This window comes from Chelmon rostratus, chromosome 7 (assembly GCF_017976325.1).
Source record: "Chelmon rostratus isolate fCheRos1 chromosome 7, fCheRos1.pri, whole genome shotgun sequence".
NCBI lineage: Eukaryota > Metazoa > Chordata > Actinopteri > Chaetodontiformes > Chaetodontidae > Chelmon > Chelmon rostratus.
In genome coordinates, this window is record NC_055664.1 from 2,932,269 (window position 1) to 2,952,312 (window position 20,044).

Sequence of the window (20,044 nt, forward strand, 5' to 3'; positions counted from 1 at the left end):
TTAGCTTATTGCTCAAAGGTTCTAGTTCTTCATCCTGTTTCCTTTCAAATGCCAATTAAGTGTGACGCTATCCAGTGGATTTTAAATGTAAATCAGAGGCAGGAGATTGTGTTTGACCCAAGAGCTTTTGTTGAACATGAGCCAGGTATTGTCTTGAATACCTTCTGGCTGAAACCAGTGTTTGCTCTTGTGACAGAGACTTATGGTTGTTGTACCGCAAGAACCAAGAAAGGAAATATTCTTACATCTGTTCTCATTTTTAAACAAAAATGCAACCGTACACCTTCAGAATTCAAGTATCTTTATTTTACCAAACTAAGATGAGCTGAATTGCTAGGTGAACTCATCATAAAGCACACTTCAATCAGACTCGACAGAAACAAATTAAAACTCACCAAAACCATCTTGTCTCTCCACTGTTACAACAATCAGCCCCTCTGGCTTGGCTCTTTGAGATAGATGTGAAAATATTCTGGCTCTATACGCTGCTTTTCCACGCTGGTGACGAGTGATCTTCCTCTTATCGCCCTCCTGTCCGGCCCTGCCGAGTCTTCATCATCCCTGTAGTCAGAGTCCCGGTCAGAGTGGCTGTAAATCACCTCGGTACCATTTTCTCTGTTGTCAGACTGGCCTCCTTCAGACTTGGAGGCTGTGTTCCTTCTTGATCCAGCTGTGTTTACTAGCTCCACGGCTAACTGAGCTAACGAGCAAACGGCAGCTTGTAGCTGCAGCCAAAGATAGCGACGGCAAAGAGTATAGCAAGCAGCATTTAACGGTTCCTCTTGATGGCTCTTGATGACCATGATGCCTCCTATTGCCAATTCTTACACATTGTATCTTTAAAGGCGAGACTGTCCAAAACTGTGCAAAGTCATCCTCATTTGTACAATTCATGGCTTTGAGACTACAAAGACATGCAGAACACACAGAGGTCTTGCAGCGAGATCAGGGAGGCAGGGATGCACCTCACAAACATAGTTCTACCATCTGAATACAAAATGCAAAGGAGATGAGATTAAACAAATTAAACCCAAATTGTACTTTCTGTGGCCATGAGGGTGAGTCTGAGCGACACCATCAGTACTGTCTGTGCCTACAAGCACAACTACTGCATGTGTGGAACACCTCAGTGTCCGGCCAGAGCAGAGCCTCTGGTGTTTACATTTGCTTTGGAGTATATCAAGGACTAAATAGAACCCATAATGAAAATGTGTGGAAACAGGATTTATCTATCTATGATGGGACAACTACAGTGATTCTGCTGTGTTGCATACGTATAATTCAAGTTAAGTTAAAACATCCCAGAGCCACAATCATCACTGCAGCAACTAGGAATTTATTTTGGAAGGAGACGTTCAATTTTATTGTCTCATAATACTTGAGCATATAACAAAAAAACATCAAACAAAAAGCATCATGATTAACTGAAGTGATGTCAGCCTGATCCCTAATATGAAATCAGAGTGGAAGCATTTTTAGGAAAAACTGAATTTTGTGTAATTGTTCTATTAATCAGTTTGGATCTAATCCAGCAAACTGTATTAGGGACAGATTGCACAGACTGCAACATATAATTTTATCTGATGGTAGAAAACTCAGATAACACATACAGCGTGGGCAGAGTGTTTGTATTCACACGCACAGTCACACTTTTCACAGATAATGTGTTTTGGTGAGTGCATACACTCAACGCACATGTACATACACATTCTGCTCACACCCCGTCACACTGACTCTCATGTATACACAAATATTACACACACACAATCTCTCCTAACATGACCCTGCATGCGGGTGTGTGTGAATCAATAAAATATGGTGGCATGAATAAGTGATAGGATACATAATGGAGAGGCAGCTGAGCTGAGCTGAGCTAGGCCAGCTTTCCACAACACTGGAACTTCCTGTCAACAGAATGTCCAACCAAGATGTCTGTGTGCATGTGCTGTATATGGGTACAGTACATATACAATACATGTACACAGACAGTACAAATGATTCCAAAAATGTTGGGACGCTGCATAAAACTTAGCTAATAAAACTGTGTTTACTGACTGTAGTTTTATGAAGTGTTCCTGAGCTCATGTAGTAACATCCTTTACACAATCATGTATTCACAAAGTAGCTCCATGCTTGCTTGTGAATGAGCCTTTTTAGGATGCTCCTTTCATAGCCAATCATGATGCTATCACCTGTTAGCAATCAACCTGTTCACCTGTGGAATGTTCCAAACAGGTGTTTTTGTTGAAACGTGTTGCTGCATCAAATTCAGAATAAGCAGATATTTACAGAAATCAATGAATCTGATGAGGTCAAACATTAAATATATTGTCTTTGTGCTGTTTTCAATTGAAGATATGTCAAAAGGGATTTGAAAATGATCACATTCCATTATGTTATAGGTATTATTTATGAACGAAGCAGGAGACAAGTCAGTAGACAAGTTCTGAAATGACAGAAGCATTTGAGAGAAAAGCACTTTTGGACCAAAACCTTCTCCTTTAACTCCTCTGACTAACTTTCCAAGTCTGGTCCATGTGGCTGTCTATAGATAGATAGATGGACAGCATTCCATTTATGAGCTCAGCTCTCAGAAAATCTCATCTAGAAATGAAGCCATCATGAACATTTTGGAGCGGTTCATGTGAGTTTGGTATCTTCTGTCGCTGAAAATGCTACTGTTATGCAGTTGGAGGTCAGAAGCTCCCACAGTACATGAATGCACCATATCATGGGATAAACAATCCCAAAATATCCCGCGGCTGCTTGTGATTGTAACATTTAAATCTTATGTTGTTGTATGTTGTTTAAATTTGGGTAGATCACGCAAAACATCAGTAGGATCCCTGAAGTGGCAAGATTTCAGAGATAACAATAAATTCCTACCATCAGTGGAGGGAGAGTTGGACTATAAATGAGACTGATGCTCATCCAGTCACTTGGCCTTAAACAATGTTGATAGTTTAGGTGACTCGTTTCATAGGTTCTTGTTGAATTCCGCTGAACTTGCTTTGATTACAATGTAAAATAATGTAAATGACACTGAAGAAAGTGACCTGAAGGTGACAGTAAAACACACTAGTTTGATGTAAGATATAATTTTATCTTCCTGCACAGCAGGCATTACATTTTTGCCACATGAACTAATAAGCTCAAACCACGTACAGGCATCATGTCATGCAACAATGATTCCAGGCTAGAATCAAACTGGCAACACCACGTTTACATGGTATGCATCTCTACCACTCTGGGAAGCCTGCAGCCCAGCTTAGTGCATCAGTGACTGCCTTCTGTGCTTTGAAAAAACAGATTTTTTTCTATATATATATATATATATATATATATACGTATATACACATATATATATACGTATATATATACGTATATACATATATACGTGTATATATGTACGTATATATATATATATGTATATATATATATATATATATATATATGTACGTATATATATATATATACATATATATATATATATATATATATATATATACATATATATATATAAAGAAAGCCAAAACGTAGTCTAAGCTCAATTCCCCAACATGTAAAACAATCAGATCCTTCTGAGACTCCACTGATATCCAACATTATTCAGTTCCTCTCCGTGCATTAACAGCTCTATCATGGTAGAAATTTCACAGTTTTGAATTGACATTGCCTTTGCCTTTCCTTGTATCCTGTGTTTTCCTGTTTCCTGTTAGCATGAGCCAAATATTAGTAACTTTGTATATTAATAAAAGTAAAGGAAGTAAATCTCTCAAATGTCATTTCACTGGTATGCATAAGATACATCTACAATACACATTGGTTTCTAGATCCAGTATTAACATTAGAGATTGTATTTTTCAGATTTCTAAAGTATAGAATTATAATGTTTTATAAATGTTAGTAAAGCTACGTAAAACAAAAATGCAGTCTATCTGCAGGTACCTATGGAGCCATACGACAACACCACGCAATTAAACTTAATTTTGCAACATATATGTTATATGTTGCAAAAAAAGAGCTTTTCTGAAATTATCTGACAGCTAAACATTTGCAGAGTGCAGCTACTTTGTTTTTTTAAGAACTTTTACCTTGGAATGAGGCTGTTCAAATATGTTGCAGAGTAGCGTAAATGCAAGTTTAAATATGTTAATCAACCATAGCTTGCACAACTAGCAGCATTAGAATTACATGCACACACCTGCAAGATGTGCTGTGCATTAGCTGCCTGCTCAGTCTCGTTTTCTTTTGTACTGCTGCTTGATGCAAAGAAACTTTACAGCATTAATAAATGCAAAATGTAATTTTGGAGACTGCCCAAGTCTTCAAGGGGTCCTGGGAGGTAATTTGGGATGTGACCCCCACCAATTTTGCACACTGCTTCACCTGCTCTTCTTGTTTATATCACTGCAAACTAATAGCCTATTATCTAGTATCTTGATGGCAACAACCTCAGCAATGAATTTTTATTTGCATTTGGTGGATTGGTGAGTGTTCATGTCAGACCTTGTGTGTGTGCATCCTTGCAGACTGTTCACGTTTGTCTGCTGTTTTTGAATGCAAACTTTTCAACCTCTGCTCTCTTGACCCATCTCTAACCTGTTTAAAAAAGTGCATTTGCTTCCTATTAAGGCAGATAAAGGAAATCATGCTTCTTAAAGGTCAAACCCCAGGTTAAAAGCTGATGGGGGTTTTTACCCAACCGTGAACTTACTATTTATTCAAACCCAAGCATGATAGACTTGTCCCTTTCAAAAACAGCTTTTCTGCTGTATACAAAGGCAATCCATATGTAATGGAGGCAACTCTTTGTATCCAGCTTTTCAAAGGACTCCTCTCCTTTATGCAGACCTGCTGAACTTTTTCCCTTTTGACCTTTTGCTGACTGCTTTGCTGGCTGTGTGTGTCTGTGTGTGTACAGTATGTATTTGTGTGTCTCTCAGGGTCAACCTGTACACAAGTACCAATAGTACATTGGTGTTGTGCCTAATGGAGGCTTGTTCTTGTTCTTACCAGCTCTGTAGTCCTACATGAGTTTGCTTTCATTTGCCGCTGATCTGGTTTCACACTGCTCCAAGAAAAAAAGCATTGCAGATACCGTGTGTGCGTTTGTGTGTAAATGTGTGTGTGTGATGCCTGTGTATTACTATGGTGACTACATTTAGACAGACAAATCAGGCCCCTTTTAACAGATTCAAGTCAAGTTAAGTCAAGTTTGTTTATATAGCACATTTGAAAACAACCAGAACTGACCAAAATTCAGTCATGTAACTCTGATGTAACTGGTGCATACACAGCTGTTTACACCATTTCTGTAGTTTTGCAGAATGAACACTATCAGACATAGAAACGATGCCCATTCAATGTCAGATTTCTGATGTATACAGCCAGGTCAGAGGACTTAACGATGAGGAACCAACGTCAAAATCCTTACTAAAAGCCTCCTGTGCTAAGTTCAACACGTACCAGCCATGCTGTGTAATTTCAACTGGTCAAGTGCATGGTCAAACAGAAGAACTAGTGCAGGTACAGTAGCTGGGATGTGACAAGCCGGCGAAAAAAAGGTTGCTTTTCTAGAGACTTGCACATCTGCATTGACACTGGTAAATATGACAGTGGCATATGCTGCATCAATTCAGTGCCTTGTATAAGATTTGTCTATGCTGAAATCAGCACTACATTAAAAGATTACTAGGAAGCTATGGTGGTTTGCACACACTGCTGCAGGTAGGCATTGTTAGAGGATGAAATGCTATGTAAACACAGTTTGAAAGTAATATATATTTATATCTTAATCCAAACCATTGTCTTTTTCTTAACCTAATCAAGTTGTTTTTGTGCCGAATAGCATTGTTAGAAAAAAAAAAACCTGATGGAAAAACTAAATGAATAAAAACAAAAACAAAAAAAAAATTGCCATTGGGGACACTGGTTAACACACACACACACACACGCAGCCTTATCTGGCCCTTACCTTAGCGTGGTTGTGGGGCTGGTCAGATATGTGATGTGATGATGAGCGACAGTCTCCTGACGCTGTGCTGTCCATCAGTTTCCTCGGCGGACACCAACACCAGCAACCTCTTTCAGCTGAGACCAGCCCTCCTGTCTAAACCCATTGACAAGGGTCTCCCAACATGCCTGTCAAAGGATATCAAACCATATGTATGTGAGTGTGTGCATGTGTTTGTGTGCTCGTGTGTTCAGGTTGGGATATGTCAATGTTGTGGGTGGGATCTGTTCTCTACCATCGGCGGTTTGCTCATGAAGTGCTTACACAAGTAGAACTATTTAAACGTGCTTACTGTTGATATCTTTTTAAAGTGCTTATGTGAGCCACAAGAAATGTTTTGATACTTGTAAAAAAGAGATTGAATGTCCACAAACCTCACCCTGCATCAACAGTAATAACAGAATTAGCTACTGTTTGAAACTAGATACATATGGGTGACGAATTAGAGGAATTAAACAACATAAACTATCATAGTAAGGTGTTTCAGTGTTGTTTAGCACAAGCTCTTCAAGTCTCTGGGCCTACTGGAGGGATGAACACCATTTTTCCATAAAACATTCCCACATTTGGTGCTTTGATGATGGTCATGATGAACACATTGCTCCAGAACCTCCCAAAGCTGTGGGATGGGTTGAGTTGCGATCTGGTGACTGTGAAAACCGTGGCATATGATTCACAACATTTTCGCTCTTGGTACATCAAACCATTCAACGAGCCCTGTGACCTGTCTGGGAGCATCTGTATTTGTTATGTTCCTCCATTCATTTGTTCAGGGTTTTCATTTGACTTGCCACCGGTCTGTGCATGCTGTACACCCTGCACTTGGCTCTTGACCTGCAGATGTATAGGCCTCCATGATAGCATCAGTACAAGAGCTGCATCTGAACCAGGCCTCAAAATGGAATATACTGTAGATCTTTAAAATGAATGCTGTTACTTTTGGATTAACTCATATGTCAAAAAACATATTTTAATAATAATAATAGTTATTCAGTAACCAAGAATTACATTCTTGCCAGGTCTACTCATCACAGTAATTGCTGCAATCTTGTGGCATCATTGCCAAAAAAAGAGATTCAATGGGGCAACAAGCATGAGTGATGAGACGATGGTACATCAGCATTTTTAGCCAGGTTTGCTACCAGAGGTAAAACCGAAAGTGAGCACACTCATAATGTCTAATAATCCCTCATTGCACAGAAATGAGCATGGAAAAATAATGTGCGTTTAAAGCAGAGATGGTAATAAAGCAGTCTGCATTTATCTATAAGTTGATATAAATCATTCTTACAGTATCTGCTGTCCACAGCTGCCTTTTGCTGAATAAAAAGTTTCTCCCTCAGTTCATTAAAGCCCTGCAGCCATCAGAAGCAGCAGGACACATCTGTTGATAAATCTGCATCATCCAATTTGAGAAGTGCCGTGTCAGAGTGCAGCGTCATTACACACGACCATCCACCATGTTTACATACGTTAGATGTCGTGTGCAAGTGACCAGGCTGCTACAAAATAGCCACAAACACCTCTACACACATCAGGTGGGTCCGTTATAACTCTGTATTCCTTCTGTCAACTTTTATTCTTCATTTCTATCACCATAGTACCTATTAACTATTTAAAAAACCATCTGTCTTTGGCGACATATTGCGGTGGTGCTGTGTGTTCACATGACGCCGCTCCGCACCGTCCACACAACAATATCAGAGAAGCCCTTTCTTCATTTGTTGAGCTGCTGTCGTCTTGCGTCACTGTGATTGATAGTTGTTTCAAAGTGATGAGACCAGTGACGTAACAAGCAGAAAGAATAGTTACTAATCCTCTGACCTATGTTCTATCTGATCTATCTCTATCATAGTTTCTCTTCTTAATACTTTCGGTAAACATGGAGGTTTTTTAAAAACTTGTCTGATCATCTGACTGCTTGTGGGTCAAGCAACTCTAAGATCTAAGCAACGGCTTTAGAGACTACAATGTACATAATAGATTGAACTTATGGCTTGAGCTACAGGTTTAAAACCCAACGTGAAGCAAATCATAGCTTTCCTTTAACTGTATATGACTTTGCATTCAGAAAGTTCTCAGATGATCTCCCCTGTAATTGAATTATTTGCAGTTAGTTGTATGTGTACAAACTCAGCTGAACAAACTCAATACAACATTCTTTTCCATATTTGCTGTTTGTGTTACTCATTTCATGGACCAGTCTGGGCGTGTTGTTGTTCTCTCTTGGCCCATGTCTAAGTCAGCAGTCTGCCTATAAAAGCAGTTCCATACTGTGTCCAGTGGTAAGGCGGCTGTCAGTCTGCTCTGAATAAGTAGCCAGTCAAATCCTGGGTCACCACTAGGTTTTCATTAGAGGCCTAATTCAAAGCGGCCCACATAGAGTGTCAGGAGTGTCCCAGCCCGTTGTTGGCACCCCTTATAACACACTCTAATGAGCAGCCGCTGGGAAAGTTGTGGTCAGCTGTGTACGTATATGGAGATGGTGTAGCTTAGAATATATGATCAGAGAAGACGAAGAGAAAGTCCCCACTCAAGGGCCTGAATTAGCCCCATGAATCATTTACTTTCTTCATTTGTTCCTTAATCACGCAACCTGTTGACTATCATGATTTATGAGACTAACTGCTGGCTGTGGTTTACCCTGTGGAGTTCAAGCGTGAGGCCGACATGCATTCTCGGTGGACTTGTCAGTATGTGGGCTGGATGCTGTTGTGTGTAAGTGTGTTTTTAAATGTGCTTTAAGCAGCTGTTTGCTTCTCTGATTAGTCGGGAAAAACATATAAACTATGGGTTCATCAGACAAGATGCTGATGATTTCAGGACTGCAGCATTAAGTAGCCTTAACACCAGTGCCTTTATCAAAATGTTTCCTGTTGTTTCCTGAATGGATACAAAAATGAGCAATTCAGCAAGCTTGGCCACAGGCCGGTCCTGAGCGTTCCAGCAGTGCATAAAGTGAGAGAGATTTCAGCATCCAGCACGTGGCTCCATTTGAGCCCTGTATATGCCATCTATCCTGATATACTGTATGTGGTGTGTGTATCTCCAGCCACATTAATGTGCACTGTCCTTTACACAGGAGGGTGTATTAAGCCTGGCTTTTCACAGTCCATCAGGATGATCTCCAGTAGATGTTAATGAGCTTTCCCACTAATGTGGGCTCAGTCGTCCAACTGAACAGCTTTCTAAGGATTGTGCAGGGCAAGGGCTCACATAGTGATGCTGACGTGTAAAACATCTGTAATTCCTTATTATGAATGGTATTTTATATATATCGGTTGAACCCAGTGTCTTAAATTTTAACATGCCAGTGCTATTGATGACTGACGCTGGTAAAACGATGCTATTGTGTGACATTGTGCTTGTAGATATTCAGAAAATTGTAAGGAGGAGAAGTAGTTCTTGGTGTTCATTTCCCTTAGAGCCCCACAAAGATCGAACTTGATCATGCTGTTTTCTACAGCATAACCACTGGTTTTGTCATCAGTTCCTGTTAAACTCATTAGTCATAATTTCCTTAATACAGTAAATCTTGCCCTTCCACCTTGGGATTGAGGTAGAATAGGCAATATTGGGGAGAGGCAGCTGTAGGTATTTCACTTCGTGCATGTCAACCAAATTGAGGAAAAAAGTATGTAAATGGTAATATGAGAGTTTAATGACCTGGAGGAAGAGGACTCGTGACCTCAGTGTTTCTGAAATCCTGGCTACAGCTGTGATCATCCCTGTAGGTACAGTAGAGGCCATAAAAGGCAAGTGGAAACATCATCACTCTGGATTAAACGAGAGTTACGTCTGTAACAGAGGTTCTATGAATTCTGGGTATGACCGCCGGAGACATTATGTAATAACTGGATATGCATCGTGCCCATGCCCAGGAGGTTGAGATATAATACCAGTAAGGTCACACATGTGGCCTGGGTGATGCACGCAACCTGATAAAGGGGCACCCAGCAGTCATCTTCTACAGAATCTTCTTGTTAAGTCTCCAAATGACAAGGAACTCTGGCGGTCATCCAGGATTCATAGAACCTCAGTTACTTTCATAACTGTCATTCTGTTTCATTCTGCCTGAATGCCAGAGACAATGTATAATACCTGGATGACACATGCCAACAAGATCACATGGAATCTGCCCTCACAAGCCTTAGTTGCCGACTGAAGGATGAGACAAGACTGCTCTCTCCACAAAATGAGGGGCGGCCATGTTTACTTTGTAGAAATGGGCAAAAGTACAGGGAGAAGCCCAAGTAGCTGCAGCACAAATGTAACTCAGTGGAACACCCTTCAAGGCAGCCCAAGATGTAGAGACAGTCCTAGTTGAATGACATTTCAAAGCAACCAACCCTCTTTGAACAAGAAAATAAGTTGAGTAGAACCTCTCCAATTGAACTTTCTACATATTTGATGGTGTATACCTTGGAAAGAGTTGATGGCACCAGCAGCTGAGGTGTTGCAGGGAGTTGGTAAGAGCCCCATGTGTGGGGGCCCTATCCCTAGTGTCCAAAAGGCAGGTTGTGTGTGTGTGTGTGTGTGCTGTGTCGAGGCATTAACTCCTCCAACTGTGGAAAGACCAACCTCAAAATCCTTCAGCCAATCTGCTCCTGACCTGCGCAAACCTGTGACAGAGGGGAGGGGGAACTCCCTCTCAAGTTCCTCCTGTTCTTGTGTTATCTTGTCAGTAAAAACAATCTGCCTGAGGCAGCAATATTTGTGCATCTTCATCATGTTGGCTAGCAACAGAGGGTAAAGTAGCAAGGACATCACTCTCATCATAAACCTGGAGTGGCAGCTCTGAGACCACAGTGAGAGCAGCAGCGGCAGGGCTGCCAAACTGTAAATTAAGAAGGACCTCAATCTAAACAAACTCAGAGGGCATTGTGTCCACTTTAAGATCCAAAGGTTTGTCACACTCCCTTTTCTTCTTGGTGTTTGAGTTACCCTATGTGTGCCTGTGGTGTTTCAAATCTGAAGGGGGGCTGGATGCAGGCATTCCTGAAGGAAGTTAGCCAGCTTCAGTAATGCTGCTTTCAGACCTGACCAAACTCATTGCCCTCTCTCCTAATGAGACGATGATCATCTTTCATGGCCATCCTCTGGGCTGAGAGCGACCAAGCAAGAGTTACAAACGGACGACATAACTCCCTTCTGGAATGGAGTTTCTCTCATAAACCAGCGAAGGGTGTAGTCTGAGGGACAAGATGGTCTAACAGGTGTTGGGGGAGTGAGCCCATTCCGACCCCACAGGTAGAGACAAACAGGTACAGACAAACCCGTGAATAAAAGTTTCACTGCAGAAGTTCAAAAGGAAGTTAAAGCCATACAATGGCACCTGACATTTATTGCCCTCTTTGTATTGGTTATGTAAAAAGACAAGATTAAATCAAGAGACAGTGTAGTCAATCAGACTACATATGCAGTTTCAAGGTATAGAATATTTTACATGCCCACCAATACGCCATCAATCGTATTTATGTACACTTAAAAATAGGAGAATTGCTTTTGCTAGCCATGAACCAAATTACCGTTTAGGATTACTGAACACTAAACCCTAAATTGCTGCCACATATGTCTGGGAAAAAATGTAAATTGCTTTGGACAAAAACTTTGACCAAATTGATGTTGTATAATCCTTAAGATTTTAGTTCATTTTCTATTTATTTTTTTGTTCATTATGAAGGTCAAAACTTTGTAGTGATTTAATAGCAGTGACTAAATCAACATATGACCTGCCTGTTGGTGGTTTGATTTTAAAAAATACTGGTACCAGCCGGAAGGAACTCACATTTGGTCCAACACCAATATGTATGTGAATCACTTTCCACATAGGCAACTGTTTCTATGCACCTCTGTGTAAGTGTGTGTGTGAGACTGTTGGGGGTTGGAATGTGACGTGAGAGCACTAATCAGAGCCAGCTGGGGCCAACAGTGAGATTAAAGTTAAAACACAAAAACAATCAGCTGGGATAAGTATACTATCGCTATGGGTTACTGCCCCCATCCCAGCCTTTCAGGCGTAGAGAGGGACAGAGATGGAAAGAGAGAGAGGGGATGGATAGAGCGATGGATGGGACTCTACCAGCCTGGCTGGCACAGACCCTCTGATTAAGAGCTCCTTTGTATTCTCTTTGATCCCTTCCTCTCAGTGGTGAGTCTCGTCTCACCACAACATGCACATGACACAAACCGACACACTGCCAGTCAGGACCACAGGAAGTTCTCTGTATATGTAGCTATGTGTGTGTGTGTGTGTGTGTGTGTGTGTGTGTGTGAAAGACAAAACAAATTAGTTACAGATTAAAATATACATTACAGTTAGGTCGGGGGTTAAGGTCCATGCTTAAGATTGTTTTATGCTAAAATTAAATAAATGAATGTAACTCAAGGTCCGCTCAAGCTTTTTCTGAGGCTTTCAACATGGTCTCATGGTCTTCGTCAATAGATTTAGTTTGCTTAGTTTTCATGGACTGTTAAGATTTACTGATTTGAAGGTCAATGAAAATTCATCAAGACTGTTGTTATTTTTAGGTGACTGTTAAATGATCATTTAAGTTGCTCTCAATATGTGCCTTAATTGGATGGTTAAAGGGAGATTCCAGTTTCATACAACCTATTGTCATTTAGCATTTTCCTGAAAATATTAATAATTTCAGTTTTAGTGATCACACCATGTTCCATGACCACTATAATGGCTTTGGTGAGTATTCAAACTAATGGGAATGATGGAGAAAATGAAAATGAAAATAGGACAAGTTGTAATAAGAAGGGCTTTTCCTTTAAGATTAGGGATACGTTTAATTCTAAAATGATCACAGTGTGTTCTATATCGCAAGTTTTTCAGTTGCAGCTACATATTTGTTGTACTTGTACATTTGAGTCTAGATTTAGCCTGTGTACTTGTATGAAAATGAAAGTGTGTATGCTGGAGCTGTGTGTGTTTGTGTGAGCGTTTAAGAGGATTAAGGCCTGTTCACAGCCGAGGGTGCACACTGAACCATTTCTGATCATTCCCTGTGTATGTCCGATTGGCTGATGAGGTATTAACATGCCGCTGTGTTGTTATATGTGTCTCTGTCGGATTGTGTGAGGACGCCTCTCCAAAAACAGCTAAATTTTCTTCCCTGTTCAGCACTGCTAAGAACCCCCCCTCCCTCTCCACCCAACTCCAGCCTGAAAAACCTCCCCCGTTATCTCCAGCTGTGGCATCTGCTGCTATTTTACTGATAGCTTTTTCGACTCTGTATCTTGCGTTGATTTGCACTTTCTTTTGAAGTCTGGCCAATGGTGTCGTCCCAGAACGCTGGTTCCAGCAGCCGTGCAGAGTCAACACCAGCAACAAAATGACTTCCAAGATAACGCTACACACGTGCCGATATCATGAGTCGAAGCTTCGGTGACCTTTAATGGTCAAAATGCTATTTGAGGGGGTTTCCCCTGAAGAGGATAAAGCTCTGGGGGAAACATTGCACACTACATCCTAATATTCACATTTAAGATGCTACTATCAGCTTTCAGTTTTCAAATAATATAATTTTTAACATTGAAAATGACATTTTTAAAGATAAGCCACTATATATTAGCACAAAATATTATCAGCGGGCTCAGATCAGCCATCCATCAAAAGCCCACATCAGTCAAACCCTATAGTGGTTTCCATTTCTTCATTGGCCTCCCTCCAGAACAGCTTTATCTAGACATCACATTGGACAAACCACCTTATAAATAACCATATTACTTTACCTAGTGACATCAGCCCAAGAGGAAAAGATCCCCAACATTAGAGCGCTGGGGGATTGTGTCGGGGGCGTGAGAGGTTAAGACTTGTTGAATAGCTGGTAGGCGTCACAATGAGGTGGATTAGGCAGCACTAGAAAGGGCCTTTAGGGCTTTACTGGGGTGTTCAGCAGCTTACAGCGCCTACAATAACAGCGCAGTGTAACAGTGCAGCTCCAGCTGGGCTAGCTGGGGTTGGCAAAAAGGCTAGCCGAGAGGACAAGTGGCAGGCAGCTACAGTCACAACCAAGGAAGCTGTGATACAAGAAACACAGTTAATAGTGAGGCAATATATCCAGGTCTGCTTCCTGATTGACAGGAAGAGCAAAGCTAAGGAGTTTCTAATGGGTAAAAAGAGGCACAGCAGCATTCGATCCCCTGGGTGCTCCTGAAGGACACATGGGTGTCGTGTTGGCGTTGAAGCGAGGGGTTGGCGAACAGGAGGACTGCAGTGGAGAGGTGAGCTTCAGTCTCAGTGGCTCCAGCACTTGTCTCTGCTTGCCTGGAGCCGTGGCTGGAAAAATGATATCATTACAGATGACCCATATTCTTACAGATAAACCCCAGCACTGTGCTGTGTGCTGTGATACTGTATGTACACCAATGTGAGACAGAAATGTGTATTTCAGTGCAGAATCAGACTACTCTGTGCTGATGTTGGGCCGTCTAGGCTGTATTGCTTCTACTACATCCTTTAAACATACACACTGCCAAATTGCAGCAAGGTAATATGATATTAGCATATATCAACATTGTATTTCCTGACACTGTGCAGTCTGTTCCAAATTTTCGAACCCCATTACAACTATGGCAACATTTCATAACGCCTTACCCCATCCACACCACCACCACCAAACCTGTAGCCTCAATATAAAATGAAGAGTCCTAACTTAACCAGACTAAAAAGTGGAACACAATGTTGGATTATCAGGCCAAGTATTTTGCACAGAGGATTCCAAAGTCAGCTCCAGTGGTCTGCACATAGCTGATATATTTAGTCTCTCTCATTCAGCTCTGCTGTATTAAAAAAAAGTGAGTAAATGTCCAGATATACACTCAGTATATGATAGGTGTGACACATTCAGAGTAGGAATATTTGTTATCCTGGGTTCATCCAATAAAGTATCAGTATTGGCCTTATAAATCCACACAGTATCTGAACCCGGAGCAGTGTGAAGCAGCAGTCCTCACCCCTGCCTGGGATTACTGCAGCATTTCTGCCCTGTGTAGTGTTGGGGAATTAAACAGGACGGGGTGGGAGGGCGGGCGGCGGGCTGGGCTGGGATAATACCGCAGAGTGGCACATTGCGTGTTAGCCAGGATAATAACAGTGTGGTTTGTATTAGGTTTCCTGGGCTAAAGTAAGAAGCTCCCACTTCCTGCATGCCCCTTTGTGACAAAGACAGTATCCATATTCACTTCTGAACATCTGCTCAACGTATTCAACGCATGCTGTGGTTTTTAGTCGCTGCAGTATGAATTTGAAAAGACTTTCAGCTAATTAGACCTCCTGTTCATCGCAAGGTCACTGATGTGTTCTGCAGTTTTTTTGACAGACAGCAGTGTGGAGTTCAACATCATCTCGACCTGCAGAAAGAATTCATTGCATGATATTCTGGCGCAGTAAAAATTCCAGCAGTGGAAACGGTTTAAACTGATAGTGGCAGAAAGAAACTGTAGGTCACAACAGATCACAGCTGCAGGGAGCATCTCAGCTTTTAGTTTGTACTGAATTTATGCTAGTTTTTAATGTTGGTGCAGGTCAGGATCTATTAGTGATTGTTTTTAATTAATTCACCAAAAAATGACTTGTAAAAAATATCTTATGTATCACTTTTAGCTCTATTTTCTCTTCACATACAGTGAAGTCTGTTAAATAAATGAAAATTTAAATATATATATATTTTTTTAAACAGTGCTTTCGCTGACAGTCATCATGACAGAAGATAAAATAATGACCACCTCGATAACTTCCCACAGTTACAATACATCATATTTCCTCATAGCTTTTTACAACTCTGTGCAGTGTTTTGGTGTCTGATAAGCCACCGAACTGAAGGATCTGTTACTCAAACTCATCATCTTACCTGAAACAACACGGCCCCACCAACACAGCTCCTTGAGCTTTTTAATGCATTGCTCACAGCACACTATGCACATAAAAACTCACCAGTTGGTCTTTGTCGAGGCATCGGGATTTGTCCTTTCTTCCAGCAGCAGTGTGTCAGTTCTCCAGAAAACATCAACGTGATCACATTTACCTTCTAAATCTGCTCATTCCAACTACCGTTCATTGCCTGCTTCTTCTTTCTGTGGCACATCAGGTGTGTGCTACAGGTGTCATATGACGCAACACCATGTAACGTAGCCAGTGTGTGTTGCACATTAAGCTATAATGAGGATTCTGTGGCTGTGGGCATAAGAGGAGCTGACGTTAAGTCCTTTCAGAACTCAACAGGTCATGCAGACCTGCGCGTCAGACAAGCTGATTGGTTGAAAAACGTGAAGGACCCCCTTGTCTGCATGCAGCCTACAGTAGCATGTTCTATGTAGCAGTAACCATGTGCACTTTTGTTGTCATGTACATGTATTTTCCAACCCTGCTCTCAATTTGTTGATGACAGTCATACGCTGTCATGGATGCCCACTTCAGCACATTCACAGGGCATCGGCCACTGTCAGCAGAGCAGCCAGGCAGCGGCAGCAGATTAAATACAGCTAGACGTCTGCTGGACGTCACAGTACACTACATGCATCACGGTCTTAATACTGTGCTGCCACTTACGCGCATACCATCCAGTCCATATATCGACAGATATGGTTTACAGCATGTAATAACTGTAATAGGTTCCTTCTGGAGAGATCCTCACCAGAGCAGCTTGGTTGGTTCACAGTGAGGGCTGTGGAGCAACATGCCATGTCAGAAAAAAGCAGCCAGAGAGTGGCTGAAGTGGCCAGTTGGGTTGTGTTGCAGAATCACTGGTGTCCACTGATGCTGTGTGATAATCCCACAGATGTGGACTTCCTCTGCTTGTAACACAGAGGCAGGTTCAAAGTGTTCCGATGAGTAATTCATAGAAAAGCAACAAGAAGGGAAACTCCTGGAGTCTCCGTTTGTACTCCCTCTGTCTGTTAGATCTAGTAATGATGCTCTAAAATACTGTCCTTTCACTGCCATATACACTTACAAATTTCAAATCATTTATTTCATGTAATGTTTGAAATTGCCTTTATGTGTTTGTGTGTTGCTGAAACAGTGGGTTAAAGGATAATTCCGGTTTATTATAACTGTGATCTTAATTGCGTAGATCTGACCAGCATGTCAGCATCGCTTATGATGAAGTCGGACATCATGTAAACAAACCAGGTGTTTATCCAGATTATCTAAACCACTTTATTTGGAGGTAAGACTGCAAACGAGCGCAGCTGAAATGTCGGCAATAATTCTCTATTGAACAGAGGAAACACAAACACACAGTAGATCAAAGCTGAACCAAGAAAATGTCTGTAAACTATGATGGATGTTTACAGTTTGATTAATGATGTACAGTTCACCTTTGTATTCCCTTCCAAAATTAGTCCGCCTTATTATTTACAACCTGCCTGATCACATGACTGTTCATGTTTCTTGACCTGTGTCCACAAATAGGATCCAAGTTGTAATAGAGCAAAATTATCCTTTAAGACAGCTCTCTTAAACCTTTGGCTGCTTTTGTTCTGCCTTTGGAATACTGGTGTCAATACCTGAGCTCTAGCCCAACACCAAAACAGGTTTTCCTTGGTTTGCTTGGTGTGTTTTTCTAAATGCTTTTTTCCCACCATTTAATGAAACAAGCTAAACTGCTACAACAGGGTTCAGTGATTTCTTAACACACGCAGCCATACAATAAAACATGCCAAAATAAAATAATACAAGACTATAATGTTTTGACTAAAATCAGGAAGTAATTGATCAAAGAATATCCCAATAAGACCCGAGTGAGCGTTCAGTGCTGACCTTCACTGCGTCACAGTTTTGACGTGCTTCCTGCTGCAGACACATTTCATTTAGAGCTCAAAGAGTCTTCAGGTCTGACGTCCTGGTTCGTAATGTGGGCATTTTGTTTCTGTCAGAATGAGGAGGCTGAGTATCTGTCAGAAGACGGATCGCTCATGTGGACATTTGGCTCGCACAGTTCTGTTGTTTGATTAGCTCAGATCATTGTGATTTAAAACAGATCACCTGATGGCTCTGACTCAACATCCTCTCTCTCTCTCTCTCTCTCTCTCTCTCTCTCTCTCTCTCTCTCTCTCTCTGTCTATGTCTCTCTCCCTGCAGAGCTGCAGAGGGAGGGCAGCATTGAGACCCTCAGCAACAGCTCGGGTTCCACCAGCGGCAGCATCCCGCGCAACTTCGAGGGCTACCGCTCCCCCCTGCCCACCAACGAGAGCCAGCCGCTCAGCCTCTTCCCCACCAACTTCCCCTAGAGTCCCACCTCCCGTCCAGGAGCGACCACCGCCGTCCAGCCCGCCTGCCCCACCTGCCTGCCTCCCCCATATGTGTCCACGCAGCATCACACTGGAACGCTGATGTGTTGGACTGAAACCAAATCGAGTCCAGGATTTCTGTTTCTCTGGGCCTTGTGTTTTGTGTTTTTCTCTTCTCTCAGCTGGTCACAAATGAGTGTGATCCCAGCTACACACAGTGTTAATATTTTATTTCTCGGGTATTTTTCTGAGGCTGTCATTGGCTGTAGTTTGTGGAGATTTCCAGTCATTTTTAATTTGGCCATTCTCATGACTCAAATAATAATCACTCTAAAAATGAAAATGATTTAGTGTTCACCCTCAAACTGCATTGTGTCATTTAAGAGTGAAAACACAGAGGCAAATTTATTGTAGGCTTTTGGAAACTAATTTATTTGAAGGTTAAGTGTTGCTGAGCAATTAACGAAATCTAAAGTACAGAAAAATACAATCTCATCAAAGCAGAGTATTTTAATACAGCTGTGATCAGGAAGGGATGTTCTTTGTTTTGTCAGATTTCTATAGCAGACCAGTATCAGCCCTGCACATCTACCTAACCCCGCCTGTTACCTTGTTGTGTTAGTCAGAAGCCAGTTGACACGGATGTTGTTGGAGACCGGCTGCAGCTGATGTCTGCTGTTTCCTCGGCCCACCATCATTCTCTGAGTGTGTTTGAAGCTTTACGGTGTGCCTGTTGTCTGAATGAGCCATAAGAAAGGGAGTTCAAACAGAGGAAAAATGTTTATTCCAGTCAGTGACGTGTAGCAGCTCCTTTTCCCTCCGTGTGTGTGTGTTTGCTGCTCCCGTGGCCTCTTGCTAAATGTTTTTGATTAAATTTGGTCCTCTCATGCCTTTGATTTTCACGTAATTACATTTGACAAAAGATTCAGTAATGAGATGACACTATTACTACGTTGCTGAAGTAATTTAGATGTTTACAGTGTAATTCAGATATGTTTCTACCCTCATTTAGATATATTCCCCGCTTGGCCTTTCCAGAGAGTAAATTTTAATTGAGCGGAGTAATAGAGGCACGTGTAGCCGTCATGCTGTATTTTGTACATCAGCCACTTTTGACCAAAATCTTTTCTCTGCCTCTAGTTGTAGATCTCTAAAAATGTATTTTCCTTAAATGTACTAGCTTTGCCCGTAGGAGATTGACTTTGATAATCAGAAATTTCTTTATTAGACACACTTTGCCTGTTAGCTTGTCCTCGGCAGAATCTTTGGTGAAATATTGACATGCACTATTTACAGAGTCACCTTAGAAAACTCGTTAAATGATTATAGTAGTGAACAATCCCACACGCCTGAGTGTTGTTGGACTGGCTGCATGTCATGTTGGCCTGCTCGGCCACTGAATGAGGGCATGAATCTGGATGTTTTAACTCAGAGCAAATGCTTGTTGTTGATGGTAAGATTAGATTTGTAAAATACTGACTTCTTTTCCCAGCATTCATGCAAGAAAAGAGCATAATAAAAACCAAGGAAATGAAGCTGTCTTTTTTTTCTATTTCTCATTGCTCATAATTGCGCCGTTCAGATTTCAACCACGGCGGTGACCATCAGCACATAGTACCAGTGGTAATTAGTACCATATTTTTTAACAGGCAATAAAGTGTTGTTAAAGGGACTTTTTATGGCCGACTCTGGCTCTTTGTTCTGAAAGACTGGAGAAACGAGAGGGCATGTTTGTTTCTCTGCTAATCAGCACAAAACTTCAAGTCCCAAAATTCATGTACAAGG

At 41.4% G+C, this 20,044-nt stretch overlaps 1 protein-coding gene across 1 annotated transcript in view; it reads left to right on the top strand.

Moving 5' to 3' along the window:
• Positions 1 to 19,784, top strand: part of bcas3 (BCAS3 microtubule associated cell migration factor) — a 320,907-nt gene extending 301,123 nt beyond the window's left edge. Inside the window, exon 24 of the mRNA XM_041941180.1 lies at positions 18,111 to 19,784. Within this exon, the coding sequence (XP_041797114.1) occupies positions 18,111 to 18,259 (149 nt within the window). The 3' untranslated portion in view covers positions 18,260 to 19,784. The remainder of the gene's footprint in view (positions 1 to 18,110) is intronic.
• The last annotated feature ends 260 nt before the right edge of the window (positions 19,785 to 20,044 follow it).